Source organism: Pagrus pagrus (genome assembly GCF_965226575.1).
Source record: "Pagrus pagrus genome assembly, chromosome: 10".
NCBI classification, from domain to species: Eukaryota; Metazoa; Chordata; class Actinopteri; order Spariformes; family Sparidae; genus Pagrus; species Pagrus pagrus.
Window position 1 is genome coordinate 3,941,368 of NC_140194.1, and position 16,731 is coordinate 3,958,098.

The 16,731-nt window shown below is 43.2% G+C and overlaps 1 protein-coding gene across 2 annotated transcripts; it reads right to left on the reverse strand.

Annotated features, from left to right (window-relative positions):
* Nucleotides 1-4: 4 nt before the first annotated feature.
* On the reverse strand, nucleotides 5-16,502 carry ptpn5 (protein tyrosine phosphatase non-receptor type 5). Of its 2 annotated transcripts, none has more exons than XM_084364925.1 (14): nucleotides 16,150-16,502; nucleotides 12,599-12,717; nucleotides 10,407-10,683; nucleotides 9,653-9,775; nucleotides 9,456-9,551; nucleotides 9,014-9,270; nucleotides 7,753-7,945; nucleotides 7,200-7,284; nucleotides 6,774-6,853; nucleotides 6,489-6,626; nucleotides 6,292-6,402; nucleotides 4,109-4,269; nucleotides 3,804-3,917; nucleotides 5-2,515 (listed from the first exon to the last, which is right to left on the reverse strand). In XM_084364925.1, exons 3-14 carry the CDS (start codon nucleotides 10,674-10,676, stop codon nucleotides 2,422-2,424), a joined length of 1,722 nt encoding a protein of 573 aa, XP_084221051.1. In that variant the 5' UTR covers nucleotides 10,677-10,683; nucleotides 12,599-12,717; nucleotides 16,150-16,502; the 3' UTR covers nucleotides 5-2,421. The 2 variants fall into 2 exon arrangements, with proteins under 2 accessions (XP_084221051.1, XP_084221052.1); XM_084364926.1 differs by lacking the exon at nucleotides 16,150-16,502 and adding an exon at nucleotides 15,960-16,126.
* Nucleotides 16,503-16,731: the final 229 nt, after the last annotated feature.

Below are 16,731 nucleotides of genomic sequence, written 5' to 3' on the forward strand. Positions count from 1 at the left end.
CAGATTCATGAAAATCTACCTTTATTTGGATGCAAAAACTCACAACTTAAAGCGATACTGTAGCAGAGGAGAGAAATACTGGTTTGCTGGTTGGTTGTATGTCTGACTGTTTGGCTATTTCGTCATCCCCGTTGTTTGATCAGGTAAGCATTGAAAACAAGCACTCAAAATAAAAGCTTGTACAGTCAGGTACGCTGGACATTATCAGAGGATTCTGTCAAAAGTCTTGACAATATAGATTGTTGCTTTTCTGATCAATCCCAGTACAGTTTTTCCTCTTAAGAGTTCATTTTGGCAGTTGAATTTGCTAGTTGATTGGATGTTTTTTTATGAATTGGTCCACACAGTTAACTCCATCCTCTGATAATGTTCACGACTGTTGATCTGATGCGTTAAGTCGAGATAAAAGTGTGATTTTTTTCTTTTTTGTTACATAGAAAAACTGTCTTCACCGTTTTTAGCTGCCTTTTTACACATAGCAATTATTTCTCGTGTTGTCAACCGAGAGTGGCCTAAGAGTCACAGATGGATTCGACGGGGGGACTGCGTAGAAACTCAGTCTGAGGTAAAATTCTCCAAGAAAAATAACGATAAAAACGTACACGGAAAGCAAAGCATATTAAAGCAAAGCCTAAAGGCGTGAAAGTAATAATACTGAAGACTGAACGTAATCTATTTATTTTTCTGTACTGTAAGGTAACTTAGGTAGTTGTCACATTTGTGTCCTGTCAAATCTTGCAAATATAAACCGATGGTTTGATTCCACAGTATGAGCTACATTCCATCATGGTGTAAACGGAAATATACACAAGGCATCTACTCGAAAGGATTGTATCAAAATGTTCTAAAAATATCTCTGGTTGGTTTCACAAAAGCAAACTGTATCAAAAGCATTGGCCGAGAGCAAGCAATATAGTAATAGGCTTAAAACCCTTTTACACAACAAAAAGCAGGACAACCAATCACGTCGCTTTGATTGTGGACCTATGGAGTCCCATACAGCACATGCAATCCATTAAAACTCAACACAATCGAAAAACACAATACGGGAAAGAAAATAACTTTTACAGCTGAACATCAGAGACAACCTTAAGTTGGTCTATTGTGCTTCATACAGATTAGGCCTGGCCTGTCTATACAACAATCATGGGCTGCTTACTTCACGGATGTGTTCAAGCTACTGTTGAAAAGCAGAGGCGTCGCGGAGCGTGAGACTCTTGAGGGTTTCGACGTGATAGTAATGGGACATTTACAGGAATATTATGCAACGTTTTCCAACTAGTTCGCCTGTGTGTGTGTGTTGTTTGTCAGATTCTCCCCGAGCTTTGATCGGGCTTCACATTGATTTTTCCGACGGTCTGATTTCTATTTCTGGCCGCTGTCGCCTCGGCGTCGCCCCGGCTCCGTGACGCCTCCGAGTGTGAACGTCTATGTGGCCTTAATGCAGTCGAGTTGTTTTTACTGTAAACATCATGGGCCATGAGGACTGCACAGGCAGCATGGTAAAAACTGTAATACTGTAAGATTGCACAGAAATCCTAATTAGTTAATTAATAAACCTAATTGTTATACATTCCTATGTTCCATAACATTGCACATGCCTTTTAATGAACACTTAGCACCATGCAACCTGAAGATGAGGTGGCTCCTGAACGCATCAAAAGTTGAAAACAGGCCTTCTGTAATGATTTTTTTTTTTACATTAAGTGTGAGCGTCAATGAGAATCAATGAGAAAATATGTCAACTTATATTTCATGAGAACCTTTACGTCTATATAGTGTTTAATATTAGGCTGGTATTTGATCGCTTCTGTAGATTTAAGTTATGCTGGCGTTTATACCGTAGAGGGGCCCTTATTTTACTGACGCTAACTTCAGGAGAGTGAGCTCGAATTACCTGCAGACAGGTGATCCGATTATGTTTCAGCTCTTCAGTTTAACCTTTTGATAACTGTACGTACAAGCGCGTGAGGGGAGGCTATTTCAGACCAAGTACTAAAATGAGGCCTTGATGAATGAGACTCATGTACAGTAACGTGATAAAAACCTCAGCAGTGCAAATGATATGATGTCAGGTGTGCGGGCTTGGATTATTTTTGGGCCTGACTGTTACGACTCTCCAGGACTCTCGGGATCGATGACACCTTGTGTGTCTGATCCAGGATTATTTTGGGGGGGGAGGGGCTATCTCACATCCCACCTCCTCCCTGTGTTTTATCCTGCTCAAAGACATCCAGTAAGCACAGATTTCATGTCAGTCCTGTCTGAGCGAGCCTTGTCTTGGGTGAAGAGAGATTAACATGGGTTTGGACTTGTTAAAGGGTGAGACTGAGATGATGCTAGGTACAGTGATGCATACCACCGGAGGCGGTACAGTGTACAGTGGTGTGTCTCGGTCTGGGTGTGGCAGCGGTGTTCACTCTACTCCTCGGCAGTGTGAGACAGCTGCTTCTCGTACAGGCTGAGGACGTGATGCACAAACTGATACTGCTCGCACGTCTGGATCATCCCGCCCCTGAGAAACACACACAAATACAATCACTCAGAGAGGAATGGTGACACAAGATGGTGACCGTGTTTAGCATCGTGCTTGCTGAACAATAGCATATTCTCATTGTGAGCATGTTAGCATTTAGCTGTAGGTAAGGCCTCAGAGGGCTTCTAGCATGGCTGTAGACTCTCACTTTTGTTTTTTATGGCTATAAAGTATGAAAGTTGTCACGACAACTACTTTTTGAGCAATGCACTTTTAATTCTTAATATTCAGACATTAGAACTGGAGTGTGAAAACATTTCCGAAACGTCCTAAATATATAAAACATGAATGAAATAAAACCAAACTAAGAATAAAAAAAATAAAATGTGAAAAAGTCTTGAAATGGTTGGAAAGCTGCTCGTTCTTCTGGCATCATGCTGGCTTTAAAATTTTGGTGGCATTTTTATGGAAACGAACACAAACCATCGATATCGAAACCATCGATAATTTGATAAGATGTGATGAGATATAATAACCATCTTTAATAAATGGTAAATTTGTAGTTAATTAAACTTAATTTAGCAGTTATCTCACTGTTTACAAACATTAAAATGAACATGAGCAACTGTTTATATATAAAGATGCATCTGATGTTTATAAATGTTTACAATTGCTTAATAAATGGTTTATAAAGCACTTAATTGTGTTCAGTGAAATAACTATAAACTAAAGTTTTATTAACTTGAATTCACTATTTATTGATTAACTTATTTCTAAGCGTCACTGATGAGATAAGTCGATATCGTAATTAATGTGACTAATTATACAGTTTTCACTCGTCCTCTTATTGTGTCAGAAGATCAGCTGAAAGACAATAATGTAAAATGTGACTGCTTGTTCTTTGTCTAAAGATAGATTGTTGCTGTAGCTCGGAGCCGTGCAGTTTGTTCCCTCTTAAGAAACAAGTTCACCCAAATTTGAAAATTAATTTCTTGATATTAGAATCAAAATACGCCATTTAGATGTTGATAACCCAAAACTGACCAAATACATTTTTAGTATTACAGAGGCAGATTATTTCTGTCTTTAAAAATGTAGAAGTTACTCCAGCTGCTTATCTCAGGTTCAGTACAAACTGCAGTAATATAATTAGCCCCTGTATCTTAATTTTAGCATTATTTTATACCTTATTGAAGTGAAACTAGTGGTGGGTAGTGGCGACTTCCTGTAACTTGTCATTTCGGAACCGGATCCACTGAACTCAAAGACTTGGTGCCAAGAGCTAAGAATAGAGGTGAGCAGGTGATACTTTCTAAGAATACCTCACCTGTCCAGACGGAGCTGGCAGGTGGTTCTCAGGATGTCGACCACACCTTCAGTCCTCAGCTGCTTGCACAGGATGGAGGTGGCGATGAAGCAGCCGGTTCGACCAATTCCAGCACTGCGGAAACAAAACGTAGGAGGGGAAGAGGGACGGAGGAGGAGAAAATGGATGGATTGGTGTATTGATTCGCACTGATCCCGCTAATTTGGTTAATGTGAAATCCTCCTTGGGGAAATCAGACAGTGGAGGATCGGACAAATAAAAAAAAAATACTCTGCAAAGTGTTTGCAAACAAGCTACTTTCGTACCTGCAGTGAACAATCGTAGGGCCGCTGGAGGGCGGGGCTTCCTCCCGGGCCCTTTCCACCTCCTGCACCAGCTCCAGAAGAGGTGGAGCCTTATCTGGCGTCTTCTGATCAGGCCACGAGGTGTACCAGTACTGCCGCAGACTGCGCTCCTCACCCCCACACTAGTAAACACATCGACACACGAACACACAGCGAGGGTTAGAAAAAAAAGAGCTTGCATAGTCTATTCCTCGGCTGCGTATACTGTAACATAATCAAATCCATCAGCTGCGTCTATTCCCCGAGTGTCGCTCTGACAATGCTCATTAATCCAACAGATAGACAACGTAAACCAGAGGGGTTGAATAAACAACAAGCTTTTAACTCAGTTATATAATGATCCCCTGGTGCTCAGTAATCACATGCAGGCTGCATTTAGTGAATTATCATGTTTGGCTTGCTAAGTACCAACGCCACTGTGACCCCAAATTAAATGTAAGGCACCCATCATGAGCCGATGAATGGAGCCGAAAAGTACGTCTACATCAGGAGCGTTTAGTAAAGCGCCGTCCTCTGCACACTGACAGTGTGATGAAACATACTTTACTTATTTACTTTAGCAGAAAGAAAACTTGGGCAGCGTCTTGTTGCTATGTTGGGATCACAATCTGGTGTGATGGCAGAGAAGTCTGCTGCAACACACTGAGTTTTTATTACATGGTCTAATATTAATCTTGAGATCAGAAGTGTGCACGCTAACAATCGTTAAAAAAAGTTTCAACCCACACTCTGTTGAAATTTCTCAACAATTAATGGATGAATTGGCATGAAGTTTTGAATATGCATTCATGGTCCCCGGATGATGAATCCTAATACCTTTAGTGATCTCATAATCTCACTCGCAGGAAGAAAGTTGTGAGTTGAAGCCTGCCATTGGTGGACTATTTTAGTCAGCACTGTCTGCATGTTTCAGCCAGTGGCCTTACGCTTCAGAGTTTGACGTTGTGATTACCCCTCTAGTGTCACTTCTTGAAATGCCCCTCTAGCAAAAGAGTACATGAAGTTTGAGACAGGGGGTGGATGGGGTGCTTGGGTAGCTCATACACAGGATTTTTCCCAAGGACCAACTGTAAAGATTGAAGTTACGCAAGTTAAGTGTCTGAAAATAGTTATCTGAACGCAAAGCGTGATCTTCTCCTAAACTTAACCAACTAACTTCCGTGCCTAAACCTGACCGAACTGCGACCGTTTCACAGTGTTAATAATTTTGAAAGTCGAACCGGACATCACAAACTTGACAGCAGAGCCCTTAATGTGTGAAAGTGACACCAGAGAGGCAGGAAGTCATAGTTTGAAGCTGACAGCCACTGGCCAAGCTGCTGTGTATGACGAGTGGGGAGTGAGAACGTGCTGCATGTTCCTCGTCAAAGTTGCAACGGCAAAAAACAACAACCTCGGAGCGTGCAACCTACACACTGAACATGGCAAGATTTGGACAACGATCCGGGTTTGTAATGAAGCAGGCCTTGCTTGGTTATTTTGCAAGGATTTAGTCATTTTAATGTCAGGGTTCACCATCCCACATGCAAATGTTCCACCAAAACAAGTTGCTGACCATATTTTTCAAGGGCGTTATCGCTAAATCCTAGGCTTCACTGCCCGAGACCACTGAGATTATTAAAGATGTACGAAGTCAGGCTGTTTTTTTTCCCTCCATATTAGAATGATAACGGATTCAGCAAGACCTTTCTTAAGCGCTGGCACACGTTAAAACAAAGTGTGGCGATGCAAGCAGGGCTGCCTAACATGGTGCCCACAGGCCACAGTTGGCAAACCATAAGGTTCGATTTGGCTCTGCAGATTTTCCAAGCAAAATGTTGTTATGTTTTTGCTCTCTCAGGGAAAAAGTTTGGGCATCCCTGCTGTGAAGCCACTGTGAGGTTCAAATTTGTGGTTTTCAGTGAAACAGCGACATTCATGTCCCCTTCATGTTGAATTACAAAATCTTCGGTGGGCCCATAATTTTTCATGTAGCACCATCTTCAGGTCAACACTTTACTTCATGACCAAATACCTGCAAAAATGATGACAATCCTATCAACAGCTGTACTTTGTGTGTAGCGTTGGTTATCATTAGTTCACACGCAAGACTAAGACTAAGATGGCTGTGGATGAATGTGTTACCAAGTCTTTCTGTGTTTTACCTTCAAAGTAAACACCCTCAGACTGTAGTCATCCTCCTGTGTTACTGTCACCACTGTGATCTCGATGCCCTCGTGGGTCACGGTCTCTTCAGGCCAGTACTCTGCACATTTCTGCAAGACACGATGGACACTGTGAATATTTGTACCCATTCAGTTATCAGTTTGTATGTCCATTTATCCATCATCATCATCATCACCTCGTTTTTCTCCTCCAGGTTGGTGATCATCACTATGATTGGGCTCTTCTCCTGCCACACCATCCTCCAGAAGTCGCCCACCGTGTTCACGGTTGGACCCTGGGTGGCGATGTACGCACACTCCTCATCGCCATAACCCTGCACACACAAACATATCCAGTCTTAGTGTCATCTTTTTCTACTGACTTTGAGGAGGAGACAGTGAAAACATAAAGTCACATGGCTGAAGTTACAGTGGCTCCCTGGGGTAAAACTTTGCTTATAAACACACATATTTTCACTTACTTTGAGATAATTGCCGTTGATGTAGGTCAGGAGGAAATCTTCTTCATCCTGTGACTTCAGGATCACTCTGCTGTGTGTGTCTGGAGGTGGACAGCATGAGATTATCATGAGAATAGAGAGGACGACGGGTCGTGATTTAAAGAGAAAACAGCAGAGGAAGATGGCAGATAATATTTATGCATGCATGCTATGCTGGCTCAGTTTTATTACAGTGTCGGTTCATGTCTTTTTGTGTGCTGCGTCTCAGGGTGAGTATCAATATTCTGGTGCACAGACTCAGACCTTTTACAGACACATCTGAGCTAAATAGTTGATGAGTAAGTGGAATTATTAAAGAGAGGCAGCACAAAAACAGCAGCTTTTACAGAATGTACAACCGCATGATCTCTCTTTTTCTGTGGCTGTTCCTGTTGCGGCTGAACTCACTGGGTAAGATGGTCTTGTAGCGATTCTTTCTCACAAGCCCCGGGTAGTTGTACTCCTTGGGGTCCACAAAGTTCATGGGAGTTTCCTGCCGATGGACACAGAACAATAGGTGCAAGAACAATCAGTCCTTGCAGAAATGGAGGGGGAAATCCTAGCCCTACCTTCTCCAACAAAACAGTAAGAACATAATATCCAACATTAACTCATCCACTGCCCTTCACTCTAAGCTGTTGCTGTCTAATTGTGCGTGACTGAAATGCTAAGGACGACTTGCGTGTGATCTTGACAAACATCTCTCTGCCTAGCAGACACTGGAGTCCTCTGTGGCTTTATGTATGCAAATACGCCTGTATCTGTCTTTCCATCGCCCACTAACAGATCGTGGAAAAGCTTACGGGTGTGTGCAGAGATCCGCTGGGTGGGTGTGTGGGTGTGTGCATTTGTGCCTGTGTCTGTATGTGTCAGTGTACGTCTTTTCCGGTGAGTCTCTGTTCATTCCCGTTAATCTAAAGCGTGTGGGTGGGTGAGCTGCTGCTGCTGCTGCTACACTCACATAAAACTCAGCCTGCAGGCTCTGGTCATCCATGGCCCGTGTGTGCAGCATGGCAGGGGTCAGGACGTGTGTTCCCTGTCGGAGGTACTCCTGGGCCGACTGGTCTCTGGGGGAGAGCTGGGCTCCGTAGCCGTAGGGCTCAGTGCAGCCCGGTGTGCACATGTCCAAGGTCAGGGAAACATTGGAGCCCCTCCTGTGTGATACATTTTAAATCATAGAGATGTACAGTATGTATTTACCCATCTGATACAGTATTTGTAAATATGGATTTGAAATGCATGAATGCAGATCTAGATAGATGCAAACAACAGCCCAGTCACCAGGATACAATGTTAGCTTTAAACTGATTTTCATCAGAGATTCCCGTTTTCCGTTGCCTTCTCCTGGTCTCTTCTGGGGTCACAATTTTCCTGTATTTCTCTCGATTTATGACCAAATGTTTAAACCTTTTTCCTCTTGAAGCTATCACAACCTGTTTCTGGCACTGGACAGCGTGTAGTCTACTGTACTGTCGTACCACGTCCACGTCAATCACTCATGAGAGGCTTACAAACATAAGACAGTGGCATGGACTTGCTTTCCAAGAGGCAGGGGTTAAAAAATTAATGAACAACAACTGATACATATGTTACACGTGCTAAAGATTCACTTAAGTGCACACCAGAAGTGGAAAATTGATCTGTATTCTTTCTCAAAAAAGAAAATGAAAAGTATTCAGCATAAAAATGCTGCTTCGGTCCACTTATTACTTTGTTATGTTCATTCTTTAAAAGTCACCAGAATGCAAGAAAACAACAAAGACTTTGTTTCCTCTGAAACTCAGGTCTAGAGGTTGGCAAGTATGCCTACGTACCATATTGACATTTCTTCAAATAGTGTCATATCACGTTCACATTACATGCTTATGACCTGACTGTCATATCTGGAGGTGGAGTGGATGGTGGAGGAGTTAGGCAAGAAGACTGCCAAGCGAGTGACCACGGTTCAAGAGTGCATTTCAACATTTGTAAGTGTGAAACCACTGGATATTTTTAGAGAGACCTCGGGACAAATTCCAGCTGCGTTTGTGGCGATCAATAAAGGTATTTTAATCCAAAACATGATCTTTTTCCGAACCCTAACCAAGTGCATTTTGTGTCCAAAACAGAGAATAGAGCGTAAGTACAGTGAAACTTGAACCTAAGGAAATGTAAAGTTGCCAACATGTATCCTGGCGATGTGGTTGCAAACAAACACACTCCCCATGGCAGCCCGCTCTAACCTCTCCTGAAGCCCCACTGGTGTGACAGTGAGGGTGGCGGCGTCTGCCTCCATCCTGGTGTCGGCGCCTATTTCAAAGACTGGCGTCTGGGGCACAGGGTCCATGTCCAGCAGGTCCTCCTGAGCGTCTGTCCACTCTGACAGGGTGAAGGAGGGCTGGCGGCTCACAGACTGACGCCGATCACCAACGTCACGTACCACCGTCCCTGACGACCACAAGCCGGTGCCGTACCGCCACTTACACACCATGTGGACGACCTGAGGAGAGGGCAGCCGGAGGAAGAACGCAGTGAATGACATGTTTTCCCCCTTTAAATGTGTTTGCATTTTATCAGTCAATAAATATATCAAGCGAGCAAGAAACTAGCCGATCTGCACACCTCACATTCTTGCAAAAATGAGCATAACAACAATTTTCGGGTGTAGGAGCTCCAGTGTTTTACCATGACTACACAGATGGCCACACCGATCCCTGCGGTTCCATGGACGATCCAGTTGTGCTGTTTGGTGTCTACAACTTCCCTCATCAACACCATTGACTGCCCATTGCCGAGAGAGATACAGGAGAAGAGGGAGTTACTGTACAGTCAGAGCAAAACAAACAGCTCTACTGCTGGTCTGATCCGTGACTGACACTTACGTCCATCCCAAAAAGCGGGTGGCAGGGTAAGATGAAGCCCAGGTAGAAGTCCATGACCTGCAGGGCTTTGTAGATGGAAGAGAGTGGTCCATTTCCTTCCACCACAAAAAACACCCAGTACCCCTGGGAGGAGAAAAGGAGGGAAGGCAGATTGTCACTGTGCACTCTCCAGTCATTCATGCGATGGTAATCAGGCAGTGCTGTGGCTGCTCTCAGGTGGAAAGTGGGCACAGATCAAAAAAAAAAAAAGAATGAAGATGGCTTATTATGCAGGCTTAAAAAATATGTAAATTGACCACATGGAGTCTGGTGTCATAATCATGGCCGCATTTACAAGGCTCTCTTTTTCATGGTAACGTCGCACCTGTCCTTTTTTTTTTTTTTTTTACTTGAATGAATCAAACATGAAGTCAACAGAGGCAGTGATGGGGAGAGGGAATGAATACTAAAATGGTTGTAGCCCTGAATTTCCAGAGAATAAAGTACACTTTAGAGAACAGGACGCATGTCATTTAATGACACGTATGACAAGAAAATCTGTGAATAAATAAAGGTCAAGTTGAGAGAATACCTTGTGCTCAAGTGTCAAGGTGTCATTTGCATTGCTAATGTTACAATTACACTGCTGTGGATCCGTCAAACGTGTCTAGATTGTGCGCTAGGACTGAATTTAAACACACATTCGCGTAAAAAGCTGCAAAAAAGAAAAGGACTTTATCCACGTTACACATTCAGCCGATGTCCATTCACCTACCGTGACTTGGGAGACGACAAACAGCGCTGCCCAGCAGTGGATCTCAATCACCAGAGCGTACACCTTGTGCATAAACACTTCCTCTCCCTGTGGGCTTTGGCGCCCTGCGGGTCCGTCTTTGCATTTTGGGAGCCCGTCTTTTTTAGGGACTCCGTCACCTAGTTTTTCAGTCTTCGTGGGCTCATCCAGCCAGACGGGGTCTTCGTCGGGCCTCAGGAAGATGGAGTCCTCAGTGTGGGAACGGGTGGAGCTGCTCAGCCGGCGGGTCATGATCCCCCTGTTACATGAGGCACCTTTGTGTTAGCGGGATCTTTACATGTCTTCCCTCGGTCTAATCTTCATTAGGCTTTTTATAGGATGCTGACTCTGCTTTTTGACTTTAATTTATTTATTATATTTATTACTTATTTATTGAATAAGAGTGTGTGATCTGAAAATAAATCCAGCGTGTGCTGTAGCTGTTACGTTAACTCCAATGGATAATGAGGGTAGTGTGGTTTTATGTCGTTTTGAGACTTTTAACATGGTATCAATATCATAATTCTTTTAATCAGTTCGATCACCAAATACATTTATAATGATAGTGTCCTTACGATGTGATTGTTTTAAATTGTGGATGGGGTAAGTATCTTGAAGGTGTTCCTTTCTCCTTTTCATTTTGACATAAAGCTATAGTGCAAACAATAGATAAACACAAACAATAAATAAATATTACTAAGAAAATAGGGTAACATTTTATATTAAGATCCTTGTAATAAGCATTAGTTAATAGCTAATAAGTCCATATATGATTCTTATTACCACTAATAAGACTATGAGTGTTAAACATAGCATCCTAAGAAAATTTAAGAGTTATTAGTTTAAGAAAGTTAATAAAAGCCTCTTGAATTTCTTACATGTGTATATAATAGCATTACAAACACATGTAGAGTTTAACTAATTTACTTTACAACGCTTCTTTTGGTTTCTTTATTAAGATGAATACATACTTTATTATGCATTTATTGACAGTTAACTATGCTTTTTGAAGCTGATATGTGCTTTACTGTGCACATCTGAACTTTTTATGTCCTAGAACTATTTATAATCACTCAGTTATAAACACTAAACATGTTTATTATCCTATTATGAACATATATTGTCTTAGTAATGTTAATTAGGCTCTTATAAGCACTTAAAAAGGGTTTATTACCCATTATGTCCCTGTAATGTATTGCGGTCCTTGTACGAAGGGTACCGTAACACATTACAAGGACCTTCATATAAAGTGTTTGACATTGTGTTCTTTCAATGCATGTTTTAATATGCATGTATGTTTTTAACCCATACTTTTTGTCTTTGTTGCTTTTTTTTCTAATAATATGAAAGTAGAAATTCAACAACCTACATATTGATTTCCAGTTCAATTACGTGCTCGCCGTGTTCGTCTGATTTTGTGTGTTTTTTAAATGAGCGTGTGTGTACGACAGAAAAGGCCTGCGTCTGTTTTCCACGGGCCTATTCAGATGTATGGCTAAGCGGCTTGGAGTGGCTCTCATCTCCGGATCCTCTTGTCTACCGAAGATTGGACTCTATTGTGTGTGTGTGTGTGTGTCTGTGTGTGTGTGTGTGTGTGTTTGAGAAAGAGAGAGAAAGAGAGCGAGTGTGTGTGTGTGTGTGTGTGTGTGTGTGTGTGTGTGAGAGAGAGAGGCTGTATTGTGGAGAGATGAGTCAGGGGTAGCGTGTTTACAGCCCTGTCCGTCGCCTTGGCAACAGAGTGGCTCTCATCCCTCTCATCCGTCCTGAGCATTATCATCTACTGAAAACTCACACACACACACACACACACACACACACACACACAGCCTCTCTGTATCAGTCAGCAGTGTATTCAAAGCCCTTTTGTTGCGCCCCACACTTTTGTCCTTCAACCATTAATAAAGGTGTTTTTGTACATTTGGCTGATTACCGCCACGTGGCTGGTGCGGATGTGTGAACGCGGGGGCCTGTGTGTGAGAGTGGGGGTGTGTTGTTTTGCGCACATATCACTTCTGTCTGAATGTGTTGCTGATGGCTAAAATTGTCACGAGCGAGTGAGTTTGGAACCAGTTTTCATCAATGACAACCGACCAACAATGCAGAGAAAAAAAAGAAAAAAAAAGACTTCCCAGTTAGCTTACTGGGATATACACACAGCCCGTCACATGACTCACCTATGATAGATGGCAGGGAACTGGGGAGGGTGGGAGGGGGGTCAGATCACATGATCAAGCGAAATCCTGTACCCTGTGGCAACCAGCCGTTGTCAGCCATCGTGAGGCAGAGTCAAAAACTGAAGGACAGAAGAAAAACAGGAATAAAACAGGAAGTCATTTCTAAACGCAAGTCCCAAAAACTGCTCCACATACAGTAGAGACACGCCGTGACTCACACTCAACTCACGCTGAGACCGGATTTGTTAATATAGTTTCACCTAAAGATGGATCGGAGTAGCACCCTCGTCAGCTCCCAGCTGTGCTTTCATGAGCTGAGGATGGTTGATGTAAGGTGACACAGTAAACTGTCAATATGTCTTCCTCCCCTCTCCTCTCATTCTCAATCTCCCTCTCTCCCTCTCTCTCTTTCTCTTTGCTTCCCAAAGAGGCCGGGATGATTGGAGACCCGACTAAGCAGACACCCTGAGAAGCACATTCAGATTGCTCCAGTTGCATCAGTATGCATGAAGTCAAGCCTTCTCTCTCCTCTCTCTCTCATCTTCCCCTCCTCTCCTTCTGTGCCACTGGACCCTGTTGAGCGAATGAGGTGAGCTCAGCGGAATATGAGACCACACCAGGAGCAGGAGCTATACGTCTGTGTGTGTGTGTGTGTGTGTGTGTGTTTGTGTGTCTGTGTGTGTCTGTGTGTGTGTGTGTGTTTGTGTGTGTGTGAGAGAGAGAGCAGGTGCTGAACAGAGGGGAGCTGCTTTGACTCCTTCTCTATCCCTCTTTGCTTGCTGCGAAGGTGGTTTTGAAGTGATGACGCCAGTTAGCCCGGCCCGTAGCCATGGCAACGTGCATACATACAATGTACACACACACACACACACACACACACACACGTACAAAGTGTACACACACACGCGCGCACATAGATTGTGTTGTATAAGAGAAACTGCTTCCGTTTTTTTTTTTTTTTTAAACAATGGCTGGACAGGTAGATGAGCGGATGGAGGGATGAATGGGAGGGAAAAAAAAGCGGCTCTTTTTTTGTGTGTGTGTGAAGGTTGTCTGAAGCAATGACGCAGTGAGGTTGGCGTTTTGGTAACTGTGGCAACCAGAATACTGTAGCGTGCACACACACACACACACACACACACACACACACACACACACGCTCCATGAGAAAATGAAACAACACAAACATACATCTGCACTGGGAGAGTAACAAGTGACAATATTCACATTTGTCTACAAAATAAATTCGGCCTCTCTTTGCTGTTATTCTTTGAGGTAAACATCTTTGTTGCTCGGTCACTTTCTGAGGCTGCTGAGTGGTTGTTTGGTGGCTCGTCTGGCACATTAAAACGGGGGCTGTAGCTTGGATTGTGGAAAAAAGTTTGACCCGACGCCAAAAAATAAAGTCTCAAATTCTTTTAAAATAGTTTACATCGCCTGCGTTTGATTTCCCGACATGCTGCGTCAAAGCCTCTTATTTTTCACTCCACTCTTTATTATTTTCCGTATTTTATATATAATATTTATACATAAATGTACATATAAAGTAATACAGAAAATACTGGAAGCAGAATATAGAATGTGATGTCCCTGAATGGACCAGAAATACCACTGAGGACATGACCTCGGTGTCCTCAGTGGTGTTTCATGGCCCTGCAGTTTTCCTCTTGTTTCCGTTAAACTGATCTTATTTCACGCTTTAGGTTCTCATGTCATTCACGTTCTGTGAGTTTGTTCCAGCTCTTCATTGAAGCTACATGATGTTAAAACTGAGAAAACGATCAAACCAAGACTCCTTCTTTGTTTTTAAAGCGACACCACCCATCAAATGGAAATTAACTAGATGCTTCAGCCGTTTTTCAACTCACATATTTTATCTCTTTTGAAACGTCGAGATCCCAACTAGAATTTAAAATAAAGTTGATTGTTTTAACCTTATACCAAGCTTCAATAACAAGCAGGAAGTAGTTTGTTACCTTAAATAAAACACATTTGATGGTCTAGCGATCGAAAAACCTCAATAACACCCCGATTAAACACAATATTCTGACAAAAATGTAGGATATTCATGGTAAATAAGTCAAGCCTGACAGGTGATTTATCCTCATTCCTCACTGAAGGTCTTCTGTCTTTGGGTCCTTACACACACCACCCCCTCAGTCTTCAAATAGAGTATGTGTGTGTGTAGTGTTTCCATTGATCTGCGTCCATTCAGAGCACCCAACATCCAGCTGAGTCTAAACGGAGCCATACAATAAGCCCGTGGCCTCTGTCCCGGGAACACGGGGAATTAACATGGTCTCGTTTTATTTATTTATTTTGGTGACAGCTGGCTCGTGTTTTAATGGACATTCATGATGCTCCATCTGGGAAAAATAATGTGTTTAAATCTGCTTTTCGACTTTTTTTTTTTTATAATGGTCAGGATTTAGTTTTGCTTTGTCCCCCATCTTCCCAGCGAAAATCTCAGACCCCGGGGCAGCATTTCCTGTTTCCCAGGTCGAATCAAAAGCGCGTGAAGTATCGAGCGTGTTGTCGAAGTGCTGAATGTGGCAGGGAGACGAGGTAAGAGGAAGCTCTCACTGAAAGTGATGATGGGGTGGTAACGTGAGATTAAGTCACGAGGGCCGAGACTTGCCTCATCAACCTTTCTCTGTCACACACACACACACACAGATAAAATCTTGATATCAATACACACATCAGCTCACAATGACCTTAAAATTAAATAGCCAGCAAGCCTGCAGCCTCCTCTTGTATATCACAGAGACAGATAATCAATCAGCTCTATTGTTTACATACACTCCTACAATCTCTCTCTCTCTTGCAGCAGCTCAGGGGACATTTCAAAGAGAAATTTCATTAACACACATATAAACTTACAATTCATCCCAAGCTATACTGTATGAATAATTGAAATGTGCTGCATAGCGAATTGATTCACAGGCTGCTGGAGATAAATGTAGATTTCCCGGTGACAAAAGGGTTGTGTTACATGATTGCACTGCATCAAAACACCAGTGCAAGGAATGGCATTCTCTCTGGCAGTCATTCATACTAAGACAAAACACCATTCATATCACGTATATGGCTACGGTGGGCTAGAGCGACCACACAGTGCAGCGCTGGATGGATTAGTAATGAATCACCCAGGGAGGTGGACTGTTGCATCTCTCTCTCTGGTAACTCCCACATTGTCACATAGACATGATACAAACACAGAGGAAATCAAGCAATGAATGATATTAGATGGAGGAGAGAGGAGACACACAGTTATAAGCAGCAATCGATTGGACCAACCTGTTGGCAAATGATCAGCTTTTTAAAATAGACACACAGAGGCTTCATCACAGATCCCTACCTTTTTTTTTCACAGCCGGGAAAAAGCGCAGCAGCCATATGAACCGTGGGGGCTATGCTGAGGAATTGGTATTCACCTCATGTCGCACAGGGAAGGGGGGAGAAAAGAGGGAGAGACAAGGGGAGTAGAGGAGGGCTGGAGCAATCACTCACCCCAGAGCCTTAAGTCTGGTTAGGATAAGTCCTCTTACCTGGCTGAGCCCGTCTTCACATCGCCATCTGCCGCTCTGCTCTCCCTCTGAGCCAAAGACCAGGAGCCAAACACCAAGAACCACGCCAATCCCTTTACTGCTCCTCTGTCTGGGAGAAGAAGGAGTGTGTTTGCATGTGAGAAGGCGACAGACCGAGGCAGAGGACGCGTGCGAGGGTTAGGAAGAGGAAAGATCTGCGATATGTGGGTGTGTGTGTGTCTGTGTGTGAGAGAGAGAGAGCGATAGAGGTACAAAAGTCTGATGGGTTTTTCTTTTGTTTGTATCCTGGAGGAGAGAGAGATCCACAGGCGGCAGCTTCGTCTAGATATATGCAGCAAGAGGCTGTACGGTAGCCTTGGCAACAGAGCCAGGATGAGGGAGAGGGAGGGAGAGCGAGTGAGGGAGCTGGAGAGGGAGAGAGAGAGAGAGACTGTGTGTGTGTGTGTGTGTGTATTAATCACATTATGGGCACGTAACAGTCACATTACGGGGACTCACCTGATGGTCCCCACATGGTAAACCATTAAACTATAAGGCGAAAGGATAACGCTGGTGATTTTATATATTCTAGAAATTGTCCCT